At 43.1% G+C, this 25,758-nt stretch overlaps 3 protein-coding genes across 8 annotated transcripts in view; 1 reads left to right on the plus strand and 2 right to left on the minus strand.

Annotated features, from left to right (window-relative positions):
• The window catches only part of rpgr (retinitis pigmentosa GTPase regulator), a 71,310-nt gene extending 63,832 nt beyond the window's left edge, over window positions 1-7,478 (minus strand). For 4 of the 5 annotated variants that reach the window (XM_087146270.1, XM_087146268.1, XM_087146267.1 and 1 more), the window contains exon 1: window positions 7,325-7,478. In XM_087146270.1, coding sequence (XP_087002396.1) covers window positions 7,325-7,430 — 106 coding nt within the window. In that variant the 5' untranslated portion in view covers window positions 7,431-7,478. The other variant, XM_087146269.1, reaches the window with a different exon arrangement.
• A 271-nt stretch (window positions 7,479-7,749) lies between these two features.
• The window catches only part of otc (ornithine carbamoyltransferase), a 45,653-nt gene continuing 27,644 nt past the window's right edge, over window positions 7,750-25,758 (plus strand). Inside the window, exon 1 of one of the 2 annotated variants that reach the window (XM_087146273.1) lies at window positions 7,750-8,048. In XM_087146273.1, the coding sequence (XP_087002399.1) occupies window positions 7,909-8,048 (140 nt within the window). In that variant the 5' untranslated portion in view covers window positions 7,750-7,908. The remainder of the gene's footprint in view (window positions 8,049-25,758) is intronic. The other variant, XM_087146272.1, reaches the window with a different exon arrangement.
• Window positions 8,803-10,645, minus strand: LOC147796659 (uncharacterized). Its single transcript, XM_087146274.1, has 2 exons — window positions 9,725-10,645; window positions 8,803-9,026 (listed from the first exon to the last, which is right to left on the minus strand). The coding sequence occupies exon 1, from the start codon at window positions 10,574-10,576 to the stop codon at window positions 9,980-9,982; it is 597 nt and encodes a 198-aa protein (XP_087002400.1). The 5' UTR covers window positions 10,577-10,645; the 3' UTR covers window positions 8,803-9,026; window positions 9,725-9,979.

A 25,758-nucleotide genomic window follows, 5' to 3' on the forward strand; every position in this document is an offset into this window, starting at 1 on the left:
GTCGTGCGTGTTATACTTTTATGTCATGGTCGAAACGGGTTAACGATAAATTTCAGAAACAGGTTTAATTTCCCCCTAGATTCGATACAATCGGTACGTATTAGATCTTAATTGTTATAAATCATAAAATATAAACTTTAAAGAGTTCAATTCAAGTAAAAACTTGGGGCATTTAGCGAGGATAAAGGTGTAAATTTGGGTAAATAGTATACTGCATACACGCATAGGGTTGAAATTAAAGTTTGGTGGATTGTTTTTCATTACTTACTTTGGTTTATTGCAGTGAACTACACAACTGCCAACCACATAACCACTACATTGTGGAGCAGCATTATAAATATGACAGTGATTATACAAGCATCAAGTGCAAGTGGCCAATTAAACAGTGCGAGTTCAGATTAGAGTTTGGCCAGTCTTTGTCCCATGTAGTAAGCTACAAACATTGTCAAGTCTGTGAAAGCTAGCCTCTTTTCATGAATTCTCCTCATACTAAGCAATCTGGATAAAGTTTTCCTACCTTGAATTGACAATGGGTTATGACTACAGTTAACAATATCAAAGTTGAGAAACAATGTACAGGTAAAACGTAGTGAGCATATATATTGGTAACTCGCGTTACGGTAACTCGCATTCCATTATGTCCATTCAAACAGCCCGGCACACATCGATGGCATTTACCTCTTTGAATAGCTCTGCATCTTGTATCAAGTATTTTTACAGAGGTACACTTTTGTAAAGAGTAAAATGAATGTATCTGGAATAATTATGTTATTGATAAAACTAAATTGTCAAAAAAAGTCAAAACATTTCTTGGAAGCTACTTTCTTGCGTGCTTTGAGCTCATCTTACTGGCCAGTGGCTTTTAGGCGTTGTCTGTATCGTTTTTGCTTCTCAGCAGAGGTTAGAGGCATATTGTCCTTCTGTGGGAAAAAAAAACAAAATATCATCACAGTAAATTTCTGTTTTTCTTTTTTAAAATTCCACTTGAGGTTCAGTTTATGTTTAGAAAAATTAAAGCAAGTTAAACTGAAAAATCTGATATAAATCCATAATAATTTCATTAAATTTTTAAAAATCGTTACTCGACTTCATTCATTGACACTTGCAACAAAATGAGGTGTAAGCCTTAAGTACAGCTCCGGCATTGTATTGATTGTTGCACGTCATAATTTTAATAGACCTAATGTCTTTTGTGGGGGGTGACCACAAGTGGCGTCCTACACATACATGTACATGTAGCATCATGAAGATACATGCATAGCTCCATGGTAGCACACATTTATACCCTGCAGTTCAGAATGTTAATGTAGGATTGGAGAATCATTGCTTGCAGTGCACTGTGAAGTCACCATAAATATTAAAAAAGTATACTTGCACCATTGACATTTATTTGACATACTGTACATGTAGGCCTAGGACTATAAATATTTCAGTCTTTTTTCTTTCTTTTTAATGATTATAAGTAAAATTTAATGAATTAACTTACTCTCTTTTATCTTGATGCTGGAACTGCAATTCAGATGATAAACTTTGGGTTTTACTGGATAAACAAAAACTTAAAGTGAAAGCCTAGAGAAAAGGCTTGTGCTCACTGATATTATTTAATAGGCAGAGTTCATTAAGGCTGCCCTCTTGCTTCATGCCTCACAGTCTGCATCACATTGCATCTGATTGTTTTCAGCACAACCTAGCCCAGTTAAGGGTCTAACATTGCTCACACTGGTGGAATCTTGCATTTGTAGTTGGTAACTCGCGTTACGTTGTGGTAGCTTGTGTTACATGGTAACTCGTGTTACATGGTAACTTGTGTTACATGGTAACTCGCGTTACACTTTTTGATGACACTATGACAGTGTTTATTTTGGCAGTTACAGTGTATCTTGCTTACAGAATCTAGGTGTGATAAGTTTTGAAAATTATTAATTAATTATTAAGAAAACAAAAGCAACTCATGTATGTTATGGAAAAAGCTAAAAGAGGTTCTCCCAAAGAATCAGGAAAGTGTTCCAAACTCCATCCCTTGTCCAAATGGAAAAGACATTGACGATCCTATTGACATTGCTGATATATTTAACGAACACATTTCTACAATTGGAAAATGTAGTAATGGTCCCTTGTATGAGCCTCAAAAAGATGATAATGCTGATGCTCCTGTCCATGACTCCCCCAACGATGAATGCATGATACCTCACATAATAGAAAAATTTATTCGAAAGCAAATATCATCAATGTCAGTAGGGAAATCAGCAGGTCCGGAGGGGATAAGTGTTAAAATGATCAAAATGGCTTCCCAACGTATTACCAAATGTCTCGTATTTTTAACCTCTCCATCACATGTGGGAGATATCCCTAAGACTGGAAACATGCTCTGGTGACACCAATTCACAAGCGAGGAGACAAATGTAGTATAAGAAATTATCATCTTATCTCAATACTGCCAATTGTCTCTAAGATTTTGGAAAGGTGGGTGCACTCGTCAGTATACACGTACCTTGAAGAAAATAACCTCATTCCTAGTTGCCAGTCAGGATTTAGACCCTTGCACTCAACTGAAACCATCTTACACAATATGACAAGTAAGACCTGTGTTTCCAGGCTATGGAGCATGGAGAAGTTACAGGTAGTGTATTTATAGATCTCAGTAAAGTATTGGATCGTGTTGATCATGAAATTCTTCTGGAAAAATTGAAAAGGCTTCTACTTCACTAATCTGTTGGTTTAAATCATACCTAATCCATCGTAGTCAGTCTGTAAATATTAAGGGTAAGATATCAAAGGTTCTGCCACTAACCGTTGGTGTCCCACAGGGTTCGATTTTAGGACCGCTTTTATTCATTATTTACACAAGTGATCTGCCATCCTGTATCCCAACAAATTGTAACTTGTATATGTATGCAGATGACTCCACTCTAATGTGCAGTTCTTCCAATATTAATGAAACAGAAAGGAATCTGAATGTAGCTCTTGACAGAATTCTACATTGGTGCTCAAGAAACAAACTTGAACTAAATACAAACAAAACCAAATGCATGCTTATTGGCTCAAGGCAGAAAACCGCCAATACAGAATTGAACCTCTACATTGCTGATAGCCCCATTGTCAAAGAAAAATCTTGTAAATGCTTGGGAGTTATTACTGACGAAACACTGTAAGTTGGGGCCCAGATGTTGATCACGTAAGAAATACAGTCTCATTAAATTTAGGTATGTTAAACAGAATCCGGAACTATGTTGGACAAGGTAGCCTGCACACACTTTTCATTAGCTTAGTTATGCCAACTTTAGAATACATGTACCTTTGCACGGTATGAGGAAGATACATGTACATGTCCCACGATACCACTTTTAACAAATGTCTAAAAAGAGCTGCAAGGATAATCCTCAAATGCACCTCTCTCATCCCCTCAGCAAATATGTTTGCTACACTGAACTGGGTACCATTTTCTGATAGAGTTAGATCTACATGTAATAAGACTATTCTTGTTTTTAAATGTCTAAACAAATTGGCTCCCTCACTGTATGTATATGAGAAATCTGTTTATGCAATTCACACAGATTCGTGTAACAAGATACTCAGTTAACAAGGCACTTAAAGTCCCTTTCGCCAAAAAAGAATGCTAGGCTCAAAGTTTTGCAGTGAAAGGTGCAAAAATATGGAACAATCTGCCAGAGCAACTCAGAAGTACCGGTATAGACTCCTTAGGGACATTTAAAATCAGAACTACAGCAGACCATGACCAGTACTGTGTAGTCCAAAAAGTTGATCTATGGAGTTGTTAACTTGGTTGCCAATGTTTATTGGAGCCGGATCGGGAATTTCCCTGTGTTCTTTTTTCCCATAGGGTTTTTTGTGGGGTTTTCGCCCATCCTGTGACCAGTGTTTAATTAATGCCTTGATTTTTTAAATGTTCACATGTGTATGATATTGTAGTGGTCTGTATTTGTAAATATTAATGTTTGTTGTATTTGTCAATTTAACTTTTCATCATGAGTTTCTAACTATTTTATTAATTTGTTATGATCGCAGGGCCCCAATGGAAACCAGTTTGTAACTGTTTGGGCATACCCAGGGTAAAGAAATGGGATAAATAAATAAACCTCCGGGTTGACCCATACACATGCAAAAATCAAGTGTGGGTTGGTTTATTGCTAACTCCGGCCTGGCGTGTTGTTCAATTAGGGATAATTTACGGTAGTCAGGGTGGGTAAATATTATAACAAAATAACATGAATTTAATGCACTGGAAATAATTAAAGAAATGCTTTGTCTTTTTTTTTATTTTTCGAGTAAAATCATGTAAATAATGTTGCAGGTGCAGTTGATTATACCTCAGGCTGACATGCTATTCATGTACAAATGAGGATATTTTACGGTCGTTTTGTTAATGAAGGAATAAAATAATTTTTTTCTTGTTTAATCAGACTCCAAAGCCACATTTTGGATAATTTTCAAAGTTAGTTTCTGTTTTTTTCATTCAGCCTCTTTGAAGCTTTGAAACATAACATAAGACCTACACTGCTTTCTGAGGGTACCGTACACCAACCTTTCACTAACTTACGAATTCAGTCTGGCATATCTGGATTTACATGTCCCTTTTGTTATGCAGAGATACATGTACATGTACATTTTTTAACAAGCAGGTTCTGCCGGAGCCTTCACAGTTGTTCTTTCAAGGTTGGTGGTTTGCTTGCCCTGTTGGCATCGCAGTACTGTACAAACATGTTCAGCACACGTAAAAGCATCATACCATCGCTACAGTGGGGTCAATTTTGACTGACGGTAAAATCATTTTAGGACGCTTCTGGGCAACGAAAAAGAGAAGCATGATCAGAAAGTGATCCTGCGTACCAGGAAGGAGAGTGAGTACACATTTAAGTGCCTTACTAGTAATAGTACTAGTAGTACGCATGTCAACAGTTTTTCAAACTTGGTGCATTTTTCAGAAATGCAAGCACATTTGTATTAAGCTCTGCAACAGAAACAAAATGACACCAAGATGACCAAATTTGGTCAAGTACTTTCGGAGATATGCACTTTCTAAGATGCGGCTTTTGGGCTGTATTTCTGCCAGAAAGTGCCCAAATTTGGCAAAATGTCTTTTGTCAATTTTTGAAAGTGTATAAAAATGCAATTATTATCACTAATTCTGTTTTTCTTTCATTTATCCAAAATACAGGTTGGTGTTTTCAACTTAAAAAAGGATCAGGTTTTTCTAGTATATGTATTTAGATTTTGAATGGCAACCACTGAAAATTGGCATTTCCATCAAAAGGTAAAAATAAAGAAAAAAAAGTCCAACTCTTTTTTAAATATGCATAAATGCTTTAAGTCTCTTATAGTAAGTGCTACAGGTACATGTACACCATTCAAACTTTGCACAATTGTTGCTATGGGCAAATACTGCATCCCCCGAAGTTTATAGGTATTTACGTCACTAATTATGCAAATGAGGACATGAATAAATTTTCTTTTGTACGGTGCATATGGGAAAACTGCCTAATTAATATGTAGAAATTATCTCACTTAATAGAAATGTTAGAACCATAAAACTTTGCAGAAATCTACTCTGTGATAAAAGCTACATGTATATTCCCCAAATACATGTATGCAAGCTCATTTTTGTCATGAAATACGTAAATGGGAACAATAAAACAGGTGGATGTGAAAAATATGCCTAATTAATATGCATAAATGCAATACTTTACTTTGAAAAGGAAAGCAGGAAAAAATCCCCTTTGAAAGCATTATCTGAAACAAGGATTAATAAAATATAAACAAAACCAGTTAGGAAAAAACAGAAAAGTAGGGGAAAGGAAGAAAAATTCAATGACAGAAAAAAAAACCCATACGCACGAATTAGAGAAAGTAAAAATAAATGGAAGCCATAAAAAAGAAGGGAAAAAACAAGCCAAAAAGATAAATACATGTATTTGGGAAAGAAGAGGTTAATGATCAGTTTGTGATTTATAACCACGGAATTTCGATAAATCCCATTAAAATTTAGTTTCAGAGGGAGTAAGAATGATTGCACACATGGCTGCGACCTACTGCACATGTGCAGTGGTGTAATAACCGAGCACGGCCCGTGTAAATTTGCCATTCCCTCTCTTCGACGTATACTCCCCTATCAACAAACTTTACTTCTTTGGAAAAATACCACTCCAATTTTGCTTTTATTTTAACGAAACAGTAATAGAAAATGAATCTATGTATCTGGTACATGACTTACATGTAATGAAGGACAAAACTGTTGATCTCCGAGCGGTACCAACCACAAACATGTTCGCAAAGTTCAACGTGCGAATCGCCCATCGTGTCATTCGCGCAAGCAGGCATTGCTGCCATGCCGCTACATGCATGAAGACCGTCAAAATTTATACCGATGTGACGAAACAAAATTGAACTTTGCGAGATGATATCGAACAGATACAAAAAAATGTTCTCTGGCAAAGTTGTAGAATATGAACTAAAGATTCAAAATATATTGTTGTGAAATTACTGAACATGAACTGTTGATCAACTTATATTAGTTAATGATTATTGGTTATTTCTGGTATTATTACCAGACAGCGCACTCTGCGATTAGTTCGCTCACGTCACGTCTTCGCCACTTCAAAGTGCATTGACAGTGCACAGTTGTGGTCAGAACCACATGTAAACCGCGCGCACTTGCTTGCTTGGTCTCGCTAGTGCCCGCTTGCGGTGGAGCATGAGACATTAATGTTCGCTACACTGCATGCCGTTTTGTTCCACCTTATGTGATTTATTAGTAAATGTTATGATGGAATGTTTTGTTTCTTAATTCTTTGTAAAATCAAGCCCAACCTGTATAAATAGCCATGCTAGATTGTAGATAGAGAGTTCGCATTCTGACCTTGGACTATTGGAATCTGTGCCCGGAATTAAACCAGCTGTGAAGTATAGCTCTGTGTGACTGCCCTTCTATTTGCCTGTTCGACGGCAAACCCGCGACAATATAAAGCATGTTTCGTTTTTTTTTTTATTTGCAGGGATTTTTGTCATGTTTGTGTAGCCTAACGAGTAACGTTAGGGCCTAGGCTTACGTCAAATTTCGCGTTTTCATTTGCTATGTCATGCAATGTCATGCATGCCAAGTCATGTACAGTACATGTATGTATCAGATGCAGTGATCAGGTGACTGTGTAACGTTGGACCTAATGCCCATTTAGCCCAAAAATTCATCGTGAATGTTGCCGACACAAAAGGATACATCGCATATGCCAAGCAAAGACTGGGTGTACTTGGTCCTGACTTCACACAAATCCGTACTCTGCTGGTAACTAAGTAAATTAAGGTTGTTTACCAGGCACGTCCGAATCATCAGTCGCCATTTTTCTCATGCACGATTGGTGTCCAAACGCCTTCGATCCGCAACCAACACCTACATGACCTATCACCGTTGGGATCATACTATTCCCTAGGCCGTTGTTCAATACTCGACTTCGTCTCCGTTGAGGCTTTGTCTCCAACATCAATCCCGATTGTACTCTAGGTCTGAAGCATGCAAATGACATTAAAGTACTATAAAACTTTGTTCTTTTGTATCTTATTTGATGTTTCTGTAACAATATTAGATACATTCGGGCTAAAAACGTCAGAGTCAGGTGGTTAAAAATGATAAAGGCTCTGTGGCGACGAATTCGAAAATTGAACAACGGCCTTGATCCCGACTCGACAACGCGCGGCTCGGCCGCGAGGCTAAGCATGCATGGTATACATGTACATGCACTGTACTGCACTGACGCGTCGGTCGGTCGCCGAGCTGAGTCAGCCTGCGGGGAGTTCGATCGTACACGTCGACGGGACGCCAAACTTAGCGCGGCTGATGCACATTTATTGCTTGTTTGAGTGTTATTTTTTCTGATTTTATTTGAAAGGGTTGGCAATATGTCAGCTGGTGTGTTATCCCGAATGGCTCCGTCCATAGTATGCACTGGCAGGCACAAATTTAAGGCCTTTTTTGACTTCAACAAAGACAAACAGCTGGGCATTTGTCGTGCAGCCTTCCATGGCAACATTGCAGGAGTGTGAGTCATATTTCCATTAATCATTCGTGTGATTGGTTGTTGTGGTTCTGATCGTTTTCCCAAAAGTTTATTGTTTTGCTTTCTCGCAATTTTGTGAAAAAGTAGTTGATACTGAGTGGAGAGTATTAGCCTACAGGCTAAGTAAGATTTGAAACTTTGCAAGGCATACATGATGGGGTGTCGGGTCAACTCGCCCCCTGACCGACTCGCCCCTTACGAACTCGCCCCTTTCCAACTCGCCTCCTTGTAAACTCGCCCCCTCGTAAACTCGCCCCCTGACCGACTCGCCTCTTACCAACTCGCCACCTGGCCGACTCGCACCCTGACCGACTCGCCTCTTACCAACTCGCCTCCTGGCCAACTCGCCCCCTGACCGACTCGCCCCCTAGCCGACTCGCCCCTTAGGAACGTCAAGCAAAAATGGGCGGCCCAATGTATTAAAAAAACAATGGTTCTAACCAACGACGTGACACGAACTACTCACGGACGGTGATTGATATTTGGACATCGCCACTAATCACTTATTTATTCAAACGCTTCCTATGTCCACTATCTGATTAGGTTATTTGTAATGTACATCCAACATACCCTCAGGATCAACAACTTTGAACCCTCCGTCCCATTAATATTTGGGTATGTGACTGTATCTTCTTGTAGTGTTGCTCATTCACTCGACTGGGACCTCACATATACATGTACAGGTGTACTTCGAAAATTGATTTAGGTTCTTGGATGTACGCTTTTTGTGTGGTGTTTAGTGCCACATTAGTGGTACATTGTACACTAATGTCAATTTTTAACTCCTCGATACGCTTTCATAGATACCAAATTAAAGGAAAGTTTCATTTACACTGTAGATCTTGGGTAGCATGTCTTCTGCCCTCAATGTGATTGGTTCACACAAATGTGCAGAGGCCTAAACATCTCTTCCAAAGTGGGCCCCTATACTGGAGCCGTTTAATGGAAAACGATGTAAAACTGTAAATAAACCGATACAAAATATTTTGAGTAACAAGGAATAAGTCACTAAGTTCCATAACAATACACAATGAAATGTAGAAAACGCAGAAAGTCTAAGGACTGCAAAAAGTCTATTCTACCTAAAGTACATGTACACACATGTACATGTAGGTCAATGTAAAAGGACACAAATAGATGTAAATACATGTACATGTAGAAAGAGTTCATGTACAAATTAATGGGTAAAAATGCAATGTGTGAGGAATGTAACTATGAAACCTCATAAAATGCAAACAGTCCTGTGCGTACAGACAGATAAAAATGCAACATGCAAAGTAGTGAAAATGAAGAACACAGGACACAATGTACCGGAAATCTTTGCTTAAACATACTGGTGAAAATGCATGTACATGTCAAATTACATGAACAGGGCAATACTCCATAACACGCTTCAATTTAAAAAGATCAACTTGTGAAGTCAAAGAAGGCAAGATAATTACAGACAGTTCCACAAACAGAACTTACGATAAAACATAACAGGCACTGGCAAGAATGTGTGTATTGTAATTGTATACAAAATACTACGCACGTGAGTGGAGGAGGTGAGTGTGACACTGAGAGGGCTTTATATACCAGAAATAAACCCTAAATTGGACTTATAATAGACTACAGAGGAACTATATATTATAAAGGAAACACAGAAATGGTAAACTTACGGATCGTGCTTGAACAAGGGCTTATAAACAGGTGTAGCAAGTTGTAAAATGTACGAGTGAAGTAACGTGAATGACATGGAGCGGGAAAGTGAAAAGCGATGGTAGAGGGCGCTAGACTAGATTACTGTGGATGAGCAGCCCAAGAGGAGAACTCGAGGCAGAACACTCCCCGCCTGGCATCTGATAGATGTCAAATCTAAAGAACATGATGATAATAACAAACAGCATGGAATACACAGTGAGAATGTAACACATTCATTCTGAGGATGAGTTGCTAGAGTCTCTAGCGAGAAGGAGAATGACTTCAGTCACGGGTCTCAGGAACAGTCTCTGTTCTCCATTACGGATGATTTTTACTTCAATCTTCCTGACTCTGTCATCTCCACTAGGGAAGGTCTTAGTGACCAACCCCATGGGCCATTCAATCCTCTTGGCTTGAGAGTCTTTCATGAGGACGACATCTCCCTGTTGCAAGTTAGGTTTCTCAGTTTTCCACTTGCGGCGTTCTTGTAGATTCATGATGTACTCTCGCTTCCACCTCTCCCAGAACATGTTGGCCAATCTCTGAACGCGTCGCCACTGACATCTGAGGAGATCCTTGTCATCAAACTCACCAGGAGGGACTGGGGGTGTACCGACCTTCTGCGTGAGGAGCGTCGCTGGGGTGAGAATGAATGGAAGGTCGGGATCCGTAGAAACTGGAGACAACGGTCTTGCGTTAATGATGGCAGTCACCTCTGCCATGAGCGTAGTCAAGACTTCATGAGTTAGCTTGCCTGGTCCCAGCTGAAGCAACATGGCGTCAAGGATGCGACGAGCAGTACCGATCATTCTTTCCCAACTGCCACCCATGTGTGAGGCATGGGGAGGGTTGAATTTCCACTCACATCTATTGTCTATAAGCAAGCGCTCAACCTGTTCCTTCTGATGTCCTGATGAATTGATGCCAAGCTCTTTGCAGGCACCTATGAAGTTAGTCCCACAATCAGACCTGAGCAGCTTTGACGGTCCTCTCAAGGAAAAGAAACGTCTGAGTGCATTCACAAAGCTGGAGGTGTCCATTGCCTCGATCACCTCGATATGTACACCTCGAGTGGCCATGCATGTAAAGATGACGGCCCAGCGTTTGTTGTTTGCTTGACCTCCTCTTGTTCTACGGGTCGTGACTGACCATGGGCCGAACACATCTAGGCCTACATAGGTGAAGGGAGGGTTGGCACTCAGGCGATCTGGGGGTAAGTCTGCCATGATCTGCTCTTGTTGTTTGCCTCGTAGTCTACGACAGGTAACACAGTGATAGATCAAACTGCTGATGACTCGCTTGCCACCAAGGACCCAGAAGCCTGCTGCTCTCACCGCACCTTCGGTCAAGTGTCTGCCCTGATGGCGTACCTTTTCATGGAAGTGTCTGATGAGAAGTGTGGTGACGTGGCACTTCCCAGGGATTACAGCTGGGTGAGCTTCATCATTAGAGAGCTTGGCCTTTCCCAGTCGACCTCCAACTCTGAGTAGATCATTCTTGTCAAGAAAGGGATGGAGCTTGATGAGTGGACTGGATTTGGAAATCGGCTGCCCACTCTTGAGACTTCTTATCTCGTCTGCATAGACCTCATTCTGCACTGAATGGAGAATCGCCACCTTTGCCCGCTCCAACTGTTCTGGCCTTTGGTGCTGCTGACATTGGTGCCATCCATGACATGAGCTGCCTTTGTCCGTCTGGGAAAAAGAGTCAGCAATGTGGGAGAGTTTTGAAATGGCAGTCTGAAGATCCCTCCAAGAGGAGAAACGTTTGAAGCGCTCACTTCCCAGGCCTGCTTCAGACACAACTGTGGCATAGCTATGTGTGGTCGTCTGGGGTCTGACTTCTTTGTCGTTTTTCGGATCGATCAAGTTGAAGCACTCTCCGCTTTGCTCACCATGCCTAGTAGCACCATAAAGGAACTTAGGTCCTGTGAGCCATGATGAGGATGACAGATGAGCTGCTGGGAGTGCCCTAGTGGCGTGGTCGGCAGGATTGCGTTCCGTGGGCACATAGTGCCACTGACTTGCTTGGGATGAACGTCTGATTCGCTGTACTCGATTATGGACATACACATAGAATCTTCTGGACTCGTTGTGAATATACCCAAGTACAATTTTGCTGTCAGTAAAGAAATTGACCTCGTCCAGATGTGCATCCAGTTCTTCCTGAATTGTTTCTGCAACTTCTACTGCCAATACAGCTGCTCCAAGTTCTAGGCGGGGAATTGTGGACTCCGGTATTGGAGCCAGCTTTGCTTTGCCACAGACAAATCCTACATGGCAATGTCTGTCAGCATTGGTGGTCCTTATGTAGGAGACAACACCGATTGCTTTGGTAGATGCATCGCAGAAGACACATAGCTCTCGCTTCTGGGCTTGAGAGAGTGAAAGGGCAGTGTACATCCTCGGAATCTTAAGCTGCTGGAGATCCTGGAGGGAGTCCTTCCATTTCACCCATTCCCCAGACTTCTCTTTGGGGAGGGGCGCATCCCAGTCACGAGAATCACGGTTGAGTTCTCTAAGAATAGAGCAGCCCTGGATGCTCACTGGTGCGGCAAAACCAAGGGGGTCAAATAGGCTGTTGATAGTAGACAACACCCCACGTCTGGTGAATGGCTTGTCACTGGTTGCCACTTGGAACGTGAATGTGTCTGTAGACAAGTCCCACTGAAGGCCTAAGCTTCTCTGCGTTGGAGGGGGGTCTTGTCCGAGGTCAAGGTTCTGAAGTTCTTTGGCAAGGTCATCACAGGGAAAGACTTTCATGACATCTGCACTGTTTGATGCGATCTTGTGGAGATGAAGATTTGATTGAGCTAACATGTTTTGTGTTTTTTCCAGCACATCGACAGCCTCATCAACACTGGGGAACGATTTTAGTCCGTCATCCACGTAGAAATGACAATCGACGAACAGTCTTGCATCACTTCCATACTCATCTTCTCCCTCAGCAGCGGTTCTCTTGAGTCCATAGATAGCTACGGCAGGTGACGGACAGTTACCGAATACATGAACTCTCATGCGAAACTCGAGGACTTCTCCATCCAAGTCATGGTCTCTGAACCACAGAAAGCGGAGGTAGTCACGGTGGGTGTCCTTGACAAGAAAGCTATGAAACATCTGCTGGATATCAGCAACAACTGCAATTGGTTCAGCTCTGAACCGAATGAGGACACCCAGGAGAGTGTTGTTGAGATCTGGACCCTTGAGTAACACATCATTTAGGGATACTTTGTTGTGTTGAGAGCTGGAGTCGAACACGATCCTGATTTGCCCTGGCTTTTTTGGATGGTAAACGCCGAAGCTTGGGAGATACCAGCATTCTTGATCTGGCTGGAGTGGAGGAGCTAATTCTGCATGATCATTACTGAAGATCTTCTGCATGAAATCTATGTAGTGGTCTTTCATCTCAGGTTTCTTGAGAAGTGTACGACGAAGAGACATGAGTCGGTTGAAGACTTGCTGTCTGTTGTTCGGAAGACGCTGCCGATGAGACCTGAAGGGGAGTGGGGCTACCCAACTGTTGGCGTCATCCTGGACAAACTCCTTATTCATGATGGATAGGAAAAGCTCATCCTCGACTGATGCTGCCATCCTGTAGTCATCAGGAGATTCTTTGAAGATGTCAAAACCTGCGCTGGCCGACTGTCTCTTAGGAACACACTCGAAGGTCTCGTCTGTCAATGTTTCTTTGACGTGAAGCTTGTTTCTGCATGGCGTCAGGCAGGTAGGCCGGCCGTTGTCCAGTATGCTAGTCTTGTAGGCATGGACTTCAGGCTTGTGTGCTCCGCCGAGGCACACATCTCCAATTACTACCCAGCCCAAATCCAAGCGTTGAGCGCACGGTGCGTCTGGTGGCCCTTTGCACTGGCTTCGAACCTTGTGTGCCTGAATGACGTCTCTGCCTAGCAGCAGGAGAATTTCAGCTGACGGATCTAGTGGCGAGATCTTATGGGCAATGGCCTCTAGGTGAGGGTGATGACTAGCAGCTTCTGGCGTCGGGATTTCGTCCCGGTTGTTGGGGATGGCATCGCACTCAATGAGAGGTGGCAATGAGATGCTGACTTCACCATCCAGCGACTGTAAGGTAAAGCCAAAGGCTCTCCTTCCATGAGTATTTGTTGTTCCAGAGCATGTACGGAGTGAGTACGGGGATGGGTTCCCATGAATGTTAAACATGTCGAAGAAAGTGGATCTTGCAAGCGAATGATTGCTCTGGTCATCAAGCATGACATACACTCTCTTCATTTTGTCAGGTTGCCCTTCTGGATAAATACTGGCTAGGCATATCTTGGCACATGATTTCCCCTGCACACCTTTTCCACAAACCGCTGTACAAGTCGAGGTTGTCAGGGGAGGTTCTGGACGAGCTTTCTCCCCGCCGTGGCTCTCTGCATTGTGCCCGAGATCCTTTTGTGCCCAAGGGGGTGGGCCATCATGAAGGGCTGACACGTGACGGTCACTGTCACACTCTGTGCAATGAATGGCAGCCTTGCACTCTTTTGCCTGATGAGCAGTGGAAGCACAGCAGCGGTAGCAGATGGCATGTTCTTTCAGGTAGGACTTCCTTTCCTCTAGTGGCTTTCCCCTGAACCCACGACATTTTCTAAGTGAGTGAGGTTTCTTGTGGATAGGGCATTGCCTTTCGGGTTCCAGTGGCGTATTTGAGGCAGACGGCGGAGCAGTGGTTCTCTCTATTTCAGTCTTCTGGACGGAAACCAGAACCCTGGGTTTGGATCGGTTAGGTGTAGGTTTGTCATTCACAGATGTGGTCATAAAAGACGGGAGGAGTGAGAAGCTTGGGTCGTTCCTCATCTCTGCTTGTGAGTAGACGAAACTGACAAAAAAGGAAAAAGGGGGGAAGGGAACGCTGTGCTGTTCCTTATACATCGAGCCCTTTGTCACCCACTTCTCTTGAAGGTAGTGTGGAAGTTTCTGGACAATTGGATTTGTTCCTCTGGCTGTATCTAGGAAATTGAGGCCAGGCAATTTACCTTCGAGTTTTGCCGCCCGAACTTCAGTGAGAAGATCCGCAAGCTCCTGTAGTTTCGTGTATTCTCTGTTTCCTATCTTAGGAAAGTTCTCCAAACGTGAGAAGAGAGATGCCTCAATGGCCTCCGGAGACCCGTATTTCTTGTCGAGCCGTTGCCAAACCAAGTTCAAGCCAGCCGACGGGTCGTCGATGTGCACAGCTCTGATCCTGGTGGCATGCTGTAGGGACTCCCTGCCAAGCCTTCTGGTGAGTAGGTCCAGCTTCTCACTAGGTTTCAGGTTCAAGCCTTGTGTCACATTGTGGAAACTAGCTTTCCACCCCGGTAATTCTCTGGCCGGTTGTCAAAAACCTTGAGCCCAGTTGTGAGCAGGTCTCGACGAGTGAGGTGGGCCGTGAGGTCTGAAATATCTGAACGACTGGGTGCGGGTCCATTAGTCTGGCCCCTGTTGTCGGCATGACAATGTTCGGCCACATTTGTCAGGTAAGAGGGGCGTGGAAAGGTCATTGCGACAGTTGTTTGAGGGGCTTGGGCAGAGAAGCTTGGAAAGTTCTGCGGAGGATGCGGCGGAGGGGCCTGAGACTCAATGGTGATGCTTTCCGGATGCAACTGTCCGTTGAAAATGGGGGCGGCCTTCGAGCCAGGTTGCTCAACAGGGGGCTCTTGGCGACGGTCAAAATGTGAGTCGATATACTCTTCTGTGCGTCGTGCCGGTTCAGCCGAAGGTGCAAGGGGGTTGCTGACAATGCTTGCTCCATCCTTGATGGCTTCGGCCTCCGCAGCTGCCTCCAGTGTCTTGGCGGCAGCTAATGCAGACTCAGCTTCGCCTTCTTCTTGCAAGGCAGTCAACATGGCGTCCAAACGTGCACGTTCCACTTTCATCTCGATCTGACGTTTGGTGTAGTCAGCTCTCGTGCGTGCGGCCTCTGCTTTAGCACGTGCCTCTGCTGCAGCCAAGCTGACGTGAGACCTTGTAGATCGTCGTGAAGCGGAAGATGACGCTCCACACTCTGAACGCACCTCCAGGTTCTGCAAGTCACTGGATCCTTGGGCAGACGACATGGTTGTTACGTAGCACCAGTCAATGGGGGAAGCTCTTGAAGTGAAGTGTCGATCCTTTTACTCTTCTGCCCTCAATGTGATTGGTTCACACAAATGTGCAGAGGCCTAAGAATGATTGCACACATGGCTGCGACCTACTGCACATGTGCAGTGGTGTAATAACCGAGCACGGCCCGTGTAAATTTGCCATTCCCTCTCTTCGACGTATACTCCCCTATCAACAAACTTTACTTCTTTGGAAAAATACCACTCCAATTTTGCTTTTATTTTAACGAAACAGTAATAGAAAATGAATCTATGTATCTGGTACATAGCATGTTTCCTGTAAATTTGATCAATCAGAGGAATTGGTTTTGAAGTTTTGGGCCGATAAAGAGATCAATGTCATCTGCAAACCGTGATCTAAAAGTAGTTCAATAATAAGGTCAGCGTTGCACAAGCGAGCTGCGTATGCATAGTCTGGTGTCATCACTAGATTGTGGTTTGGTCCTTGACTTGCTCATCGTCTGGACGGCTGTTCCATGTCAAGACATATATAATACACGGATTAAACAATAAGATACTACATGTACCAATGGGCTCTTCCAAAACTTAGGCAGCAGTTTAGATATGTCTTGACATGGAACAGCCGTCGAGACAATGAGGGGTTAAGTAACGTAATGTTCAACGACCCCTTCGCTACCGAGGACTGCTACTACCACATCATTGTGTGAGGATTAGTGCATACCACACATACAGTCTATTCACCATGCAGCTGCTGGTGCAACGGGGCCTGCTGCTGGACACAGCCCTCCATTCAGGGCATACCACAGCCCAGCAGTCGCAGTTAAAATAATCCCACCATGAAGAGGTTAAAGATGGCGACTGTGAGAGTGAGCCCATGAGATAAATGGCACTAAGAAAGTGGAGAGGCTAAGGATCATCTCTGTGCGCAAGAAAAATTGCACCTACGATTATGAGAGGGTGTGCCGAACTTTTTCACAACGCCGACATGCAAATTGCACATACGGATGTGTGGCTAAGGATGGAGCGGTAGCGAGAGTCCGTGCCACACTAGTGGGGCTACAGGTACACCATGGAATCAATCTCTTTTGGGCGAAGTTTGGTTCTTAAAAGAACCGGTGAGTGTTAACGCGACATTTTGACCAGTGTGCTCTGGCCTCAAAAGGGTGTGCCAGACTGGAGTGGATAACTGGTTACAAAGGTGATCCGGAAGCGGTGGAGCGTAGAATGGGATTTGCAGGTTGTGTGACTTGGCATGTGCGGTGTTGTGTGAAGGTGTTGGATCCTAGAATTGGCTGGAAACCTTGGGTTCGGGTATAGGGGACCCTTATGCCAATTGGGGAGATGGGGTGGCTTCAGGTAGAGAAGACCCTAACGGCTGGGTGGGAGGCATGAGTTTTGGGTTTAGGGAACCGTACGGCATGGGAGTGGGTGTCTGCTTGGGTGCTTGTAGTGGGCACCAGATGTCACTTTGATGGTGGCCGACTTGTCGTATTCTCCTCGTCAGCCATGCGAGCGTTGTTCTTGGAGTCTGGTAGGGAGGTTCCTGCCGGTTTCCCCGATGTATACCGGTACTTGGACACATTCACATAGAATGCAATATATACCAGGGTGCTGGGTGGGTGTTTGTCCTTGTCAGTGTGAAATGCAGCCTGCAGCTTGTTGGGTGCTGAATGATGTACTTTGATGTTGGCAGACTGCAGGATGCTCCGGAGTTGATGGGAGGTGGGGCCCCGGTACGGTAGACATACTGTGGCGATGGGGCTTCAGGTATACGTGACCCTAATGCCATGGGAGACAGGGGGATTTGGGTATAGGAGACCCTTACGTCCTTGGGAAGGGCTTGGAAAGGTTCATACGTTGGTTCCTGTAGCCGTTCATCTTGAGGGTGGACTTGATGTGGTAGAGTTCTTGGTATACGTTGTTCTGGTCACAGATCTCATAGGCTCCGCGGACAAAGATGCAGTTGACAGAGGTCTTGATGGCTGGGTGGTGAAAAGATCTCTAATGCAGGTACCAGTCGATGTGGGTGGGCTTGCGATGGGCATGGTGATTGAGAGTGCCGTCTGGGTTTCTGGACAGGTGAACATTAAGAAGGAGAGGTATCCGTCTTGTCCTTGTTCCATGGTGAACTTGATGATGGGGTGTTGCTTGTTGAGGTACTCAAGGAATTCTTGGAGGCGATTTTGACCATGGAGGCCATATGATGAATGTGTCATCAACATAGTGCAGCCAAATTGTGGTTTGAGGTAGGGGGAGAGGAGAAATGATGTTTCAGATTCTTCAGTGAAGATGTTAGCTATTACCGGGGATATAGGGGATCCCATGGAGGTCCCAGCTGTCTGCTTGTATAACTGGAAACTCTGTGTTTCCTCCAGCTACTTCAAGTTCCAAGACCATTTCTACAAGCATGGGATCCCCTATATCCCTGGTCCTAGGGGATATAGGGGACAAGCACCCACCCAGCAGTCGCCCTGGTATATACATGTATTGCATTCCATGTGAATGCAGCCAAGTATACATCGGGGAAACCGGCAGGAACCTCCCCACCAGACTCCAAGAACATCGCTCGCACGGCCAACGAGGAAGGTATAAGAAGTCGGCCATCATCAAACATGCACACTCCATGGACCACTGCATCAAATGGGACAAAGCAGAACTCATCGCCCCTATCTAGAACTGGTCTCCCAAGGAGAGTCCCAGAAGCCATCGAGATTTTCTGGCACAACACCGTACCCCAAGACATCGGTTTCAAGCTCAACGACATCTGGCCGAAGCCACCCCATCTCCCCCTTGTCCCAAGTTGTTACTTTATTACCAATCCAGATTAGCAGTGCTGCTTGACATCATTGAGATGAGGTTGTGAGCAGCGGAATTCGCACACTGGACTGGTTCCTGTTCCCTACGTAGTCTCCTGCTGAACGTAGGGCCAGAGTGGGAACCAGTCTGTGTGTGTACACATGCTATGAATTTTGTGCACGTGTGAAAGTGGTTTGATTCCGTCTTGTACTGGTATGTGGTACGTGTTTTAGTAGTTTCGTTACGGTACATGTTACAACATCGTCAGCTTCTGAAACCTCCCGTCAGAAAAAACAGCAAGGTCTGGCGATGACCTATATGTGTGTTTGTGTTTATGGTAATGTTTTTGTATTTTTTGCAATTTTGCAAAAAAGGCATTCATTTGTTGTTTTTGTTGGGGCTTTTTCGCAAGTTGCAAAAAAGGTATTCTTCTTCTCCTCCTCCCCCCCAACACCACCACTCCCACCCCCCCATTCCCTTTCTTTTGTACATGTTTCTTCCACCACCCACTTTAGTCCCCTAGGGACTTTGGATCTTCATCAAATATCAAACTAGGACCCTTGTCTAAAGATGTACGTAGAACAATTACGTCATGATGACGTCATCAAGTGATTTATTATTGATTTTTTCTATTTATTTCAGCCCATTGACTTTGTACATGGTTTCGAGGCACTATTTTCGTACCTTAATAATCGTTGATTGTCGTCAAACTTACAGCAAGCACTAACTATAAACGAAATATTTACGTCATGATAATGTCATCACGTGATTTGATTGATTCTTTGATTAAAAAGGGGGTGTGACACCTGACGATCTGCATGGGGATGCATTAAGTCCTGAACCCCAAACAGGACAGGTGATGAAGTCAGTGACAACACCAGACCCTTAACCACTTCGGGCCGGGGCATTTTTCAACGTTGAGGATGCTGGGCCGGCATGACTATCATTTTTCCGTTTTCAAAATCCTTCAACAATTCATCATTCCATTTAACAGTCGTTTATAGCCGCACGGAGTAATCTTCAGGCACTACTCTAAGTTGACAGGTGATCTTCATTGACGCCTGAATATTTCAGCCAGGCCTGCAGCCTTGTAAACAGAGCCCAGATTGTGCGGTGTTATACAACTGTCTTTTGTTCACGAACCTGGCTCAGTGCACTGCTGACCTCTTTTCAATAGGGGCCAGATTAGTGTGCAACGGTGCTGTTTGGCTCATCGCTGCGGTGGTGGAGAGCTTTTGTCCCCGGTGGTAATCCGCTTGCTCTAAATACCCCAAACCCTGGTATGCGGTTTCAAAATAACACTGGATTATCACCACTTTGGAGAGTGAAAAATGCCGGTCATGCCCAGCAGCCTGGTCTTTTGTTCGGAGTACGGTCTTTTGTTACAGGGCCCTGTTTCCTTTGTCCGAGTTCGGAGACCCCGGCCAGACATATAAACCATACGGCTCCGATTTTGGAGTCCCCGGCTGGTAGTGGTTAACTTGCTAGTCCCATGTGGAGTCATTGGCAATGAATTTTAGAGTAGTTTCGAAGTGTATATCATACAGTACAACTTCTTTTAACAGTTACCAAAAGTGAAATTCATTTTAGTTCAGGATAGTGCAACGGATGTCATGTGTAGTGGTCCTGCAATCTGTTTTCTTAAATTTTGCCACAGAAAATATGAAATGTGCAGTCAATTACTGTTATGTAAGATATTATCAAAGAAGTTCGGTTTTTTAGAGTGATAATGCATATTTATGATTATGCAAATAAGGCGGGGTTTGCAGACTGATGTGAACGGAAAATACACTCTTTAAGGCCTGTATCTCCTGAAGTGCATGTCAGATTGGGTTCAAATCTTGCAGATATCTTTCATAGAGAGTGCTTTAGAGGAAAATTGACCTTATGTGATGATGACGTCATGAAGAGACAAGTCACGTGACATTAAAGTTGAACTCTTGAAGGCCCTATATCTCCTGATGTACATGACTAATCAGGTTCAAATCTTGTAGATATTTTGAGAAGGGGGTGCTTTAGAGGAATATTGACTTCATGTGATGATGACATCATCAGGAGACAAGTCACGTGACATTAAAGATGCACTCTTTAAGGCCCTTCATCTCCTGAAGTTCTTGTCTGAGTGGGTTCATACCTTGCATTCATCTTCAAAGGGAGCTCTTCGGACGATGAATGAAGTGATGTGATGATGACGTCATCAGAAGACAAGTCACGTGACATAACAGGTGCACTCCTCAAAGCACTATATCTCGTGAAGTACATATTCGATTGGGTTCAAACCGTGCAGATCTCTTGAAAAGGAAGAGTTTTAGACAAACATTGACCTCATGTGGTAAGGACTTCATCGCGTGACTAGTCACTTGATATTAAAAGTACATTTTTACAAGCCCATATCTTGTGAAGTACATGTCTGATCTGGCTAAAATTTGGTAGATAGATTTAGCAAGTGTTATACATGAGGTGACATTATGTAAAGGGTGCAAACTTTAATTCTTTGTATCGCCTAATGGCCAAAAGGGTGAAATTCAAATGTGGCAGTACATGTATCTCAAATGAAGGAATACCCTTAAGAAAAAAAAAGAAAATGTGGAAAGGCCCTTTGCTCTGTCCTTAAGACAGACAAAACCTCTTCTGACCAAAAGTCCATGTGTTTTGTGCACGTTTCTTCCACCATCGACTTTAGTCCTTTTGCCACTTTGGATCTTCATCAAACTTATATCATCAAAGGACCTTCGTTGAAAGATGTGCATAGAACAATGATGTCAGGATAAGGTCATTATGTGATTTAGTATTGATTTTTCAATGTTTATTTCAGCCCATTGACTTTTTACACGTTTTTGAAGCATCATTTTGGTCACTCAGCTATCCTCAACCGTCAAAGTTACACCAAAGAAAGACTTTGGGGCAGAGATGATACTAAAATAATTACATCATGATGACATCATCAACTGATTTATTGTTAAATTTTAAACATTTAAATATGCCGTTAAGATTTAAAAATCCATTTAAAATCAACCATGGCTTTCCGCAACAGTTTTTACCCCAAGTGCCATAGCATACATTGGACCTTCAATTCATCTTGTGTGGGTCAAATCACGTGACCCTTCCTTCTGATTGAAAGCGGAAGTAGGCTCATCATTGTTTAAAAGTGGTAATACATGTAGGTATAAAGTTTTTTTTTCTATGGAATTAGTCAGTCGGTGTAAGTGCTGGGTTGAAACCTTGTTTATATCTTAGAAAGAAAGTGCTTTATTAAATATTGAGCTCATTTAGTGATGATGTCATCAAACAATGTCGTGACATTAAAGGGGCACTATTTGAAATGCTGAATCTCCTGAAATACATGTCCCATTGTGTTCAAAACCCTACAGATACATGTATATAGAAACGGAAGTGATTTAGATGAATATTGTCCTGATGTGATGATGACATCATGAGGTGAGAAGTCACGTGACATTATAGGGGTACGATTTGATATGCTATATCTTCTGAAGTACATGTATATGTCCAATTGGGTTCAAACCTTGCAGATATCTTGAAAAGGAACCTGTTTAGAGGAATATTTACCCTATGTGAAGATGACCTCATTAAATGACAAATCACGTGACATTAAAGGTGCATCCTTTAAAGTACTATATCTCCTGAAGTACATGTCCTATTGGGTTGAAACTTGGCAGGTGTTTTGAAAGGGAAGTGTTATAGACGAAATTGACCTTATGTGATGATGACGTCATCAGATAATCATGTCACGTGACATGAAGAGGGCACTCTCCCAGGTGCTATGTCTCTTGAAGTGCGGATATAACTGGGTTCCAAACTTAAACCTTTCTGGGCATGATCAAATCATTTCACCAAAAGGTTTATGCTATAGCTTAGTTGGTCAAATTTCAAAAGGCGAAAAAGCCATCTGTTCTGTTGGCAACAGACAGATAAGCTCTAGTCATTTTATTTCTTTTGTACTTAATTGTACTGCCATATGTTTGTCCCTAGTTACCTTTTGGTAAAAATTAAACATTGTTTTATTGTTGGTCTCAGTCACAGATGTTGTCGTCTTCGTCTCGGTTTCGACCTGCAAAAGTCTCAGTCTCCAAGTCCTGGTCTTGGTCTTGAAGGAGTAGGTCTCGGTCTTGGTCTCGGTCTCGTATGCCTTGGTCTCAGTCTTGGTCTCGGACATCAAGGTCTCAGATACAACACTGGAGCACACTGGCCGAAACGTCGAGTTAACACTCACCGATTCTTTTAATCAATTAACGTCGAAACACTGCAGGGGGTGGGTTTTTACCAGCAAATTCTTCAACTTTGAGATTGCGCTTTGACCTAACCAAGTACATGTATGACACGTCAACCGCAGAAATGAAAAAAAGGAAGAATTCTTAAACGAGTGTACACATCCTCTGTGGAACAAAAAAGAAAGTTACATGTACGTGTGTTTACACGTCATCCAGCATCAAGTGGTTAAGAACCACACCTCGCCCAAAAGAGATTGATTGTGTACCCGCAAACCCATTTCTCATGGTTAGTATTCCTCTTTTCCAATTTTGGACGGGATCATCATCCAGGTAAATGTACTAACCATGCCAACACTCCATGACAATACCTCCAGAACTGTGGGGTCGGACGTCCGCTCTTCTCCCACGAACCCCACAGAAAAAGAGCCTTTTTCGCCATAGGCTAGTATGCATGACATTTAACAGGACAGGAACAGTGATTCCATTCGAGTTGTATGCCCATGCTGTACCTTCATTTCCCCAAAAGTTGTATGTAAGATATCTTACATACCTTTGTTTTGAGTACCAAGAAAGAAAAGGGCCAAAACCATGCCGTTTTAAAAAACGTGCAAATATTTACTGATTATTGTCTGAGAGCTACGCGGTTCACATGTGTACTTGCGAAGACGAACCGCGACCAAATTATTGACTACGGCTGTGATTGATACACAAGACATGGAAATTGGCTACAGCTGGGGGTCACACTGACCAATCACAGGGCTCCTCATAATTTATGCCCAAATTGAAGGAAGACAAGCAACGGCCTTTGGTTACCAGTGCATGTGAGCGCACCGTCGCACAGTGAACGGTTGAGTGGCTTTGTGCGTCCAACGGCACTCTCAGACACAAAGGCCATAGTAAGTCAATCTTTGTGAAATCAATCAGAGTGCGTAAAAAAAAAAACCAGAATAGGGGCTTAATTAGGATTCTAATTCAAATTATAAGTTTCAAATCATTCGCTTTCCCCAGTGACAAAGATTAACATAAATTTACATTCTACTGGAATATATCAACTACGTTCAATGCAACTGAACTACACTGTAGTTGCTAAACCACATATCATTGTAATTAGAATGAAGCTAAAACTAGAATTAGTGGGCTGGTCATGAATAAAACAAACAAAAGACATAGTGAAAATCAAACCATTGACATGTGAGAAAATTAATTTGTCTAATGTATCAAATGTACAAACCAGGAATATATTCAACGGATAGCCAGACTAAGAGATATCTATTTAATTGAAAGCAGATCTATGGATGTATTTCTATATGAGCAATCACTGATGCAATGTTAGCATACCGTACAATTTTATCTGTGTAATTCCAATCTTAAATGAAATCATTCCTTTAAATTGTTCTATTTACCTGTAGGTTTTCTTTTCCTTGACTTGTATCATCACACAAGATGAGATGGAATGATTCAAAAATACGAACAAAGAACCTCATTGTTTATTAAGTTGCACATGGACGTAACTCTTCTGCGTGCTGTTACGTAGAAGTCCAGCTGTTATTCAATCCAGCCCTCCGGGACCACAGAAGATGGATCTCTACATGACCAGGTCCCCACCCTCCAAGATCAGGCAACACTTCTGTAAACTCTGCCTTTTCTCCCCAGATGGGGTCTTGACCAGGACGTTTCTAACTGCTCTGTCGTCTCTGGGAAACACCTTGATGATTCGCGCCTAGCTCCACTCGCCACGGGCAAGCTTGTCGTCTGTAACGCAACATCCCCAATGGCTAACTGTTGACCAGGTCTTTGCCATTTTCATCTTGACGTGAGTGTGTGGAGGTATTCCCTTTTGAAGCACCTCCAGATTGCATGACAAGACCCTGTATGAACTCGAAGTGTTTCCAGTCTCGTTGAACTGACCTTGTGTGGTATCTATCAAAGCTCTCCCAATCATGGGGGTAAGAGGTCTGATATCATTCGGGTCATCAGATGAATATCCGATCGACCTGGAATTAAGAAGACCTTCCACTTCGCTGAAGGCTGTGGTCATTTCATTTCACGTCAGAATTTGGCCTGAAATTGAAACTTTCAAAGCGGTTTTCACTTGCTTAATAAGACTCTCATACAATCCTCCCTGATGAGGACTAAGGGGTGTGATAAACCGCCACTTCAACTTGTGGAGAACTGCGAAGTCTTCCAGCTCTCTCCGTCTCTCTGTGAACAGCTTCTTGAGTTCCTTCTCTGCACATTGAAGGAAGTGCCATTATCAGATATCACGGTTGAAGGCCAACCATGATGCGCTGCAGATGGTCTAATAGCATCAGGGCTCGAAATTGGGCTAATCATCACGGGAGCAAGTACTTGCTCCCTAGACAGCTGAATTTGTCACTTTATGGGAGCAAGTAGCTCCCATACAATATTAAAGACACATGTTCAAGAAAAAAAAGTAAGGACCCTGGTCCTTGCTGTTACTTTTGTTTAAATTAATGACACTGATAACTTACAGCTTAGACTTTGGCAGAGCCTTGATCGAGTTGTTATTTTTGCGGGTTGCACGCGACGTACAACTAGTAGTGAGTGCGCGACCAACTGGAATCTCAAATGTGCTTAGCAACACTACGCAAAAAGTTGGGAACTGGGCCTTTATAACGTGCGCATGGACGCTGACGTAAAAGGGAACTACATGTAAGTGCAGCAATCAACCGTGTCTTAAATGAGAGGATTAGGCTGAGACTTTGTTTCGCTGGTTCCAGCTATTTTGCAGCATGGTTCAAACCACATCTTCAAGCTCTGAGTGGATCCAGCGAAACTGAAGTCTGAGCCGAATCCACTCGTTTGGCTTGAATTTATGCACGAGGGGCCAGTTTCAATCGTGACACTAGCCATGGGTATGCTTTTGTGTGTACGTTCACGATGTGTGTGCATCCATCGCATGCGAGACTGT

Source organism: Acanthaster planci, linkage group LG15 (genome assembly GCF_054643075.1).
Source record: "Acanthaster planci isolate LZ-2023a linkage group LG15, COTS_SCS, whole genome shotgun sequence".
NCBI lineage: Eukaryota > Metazoa > Echinodermata > Asteroidea > Valvatida > Acanthasteridae > Acanthaster > Acanthaster planci.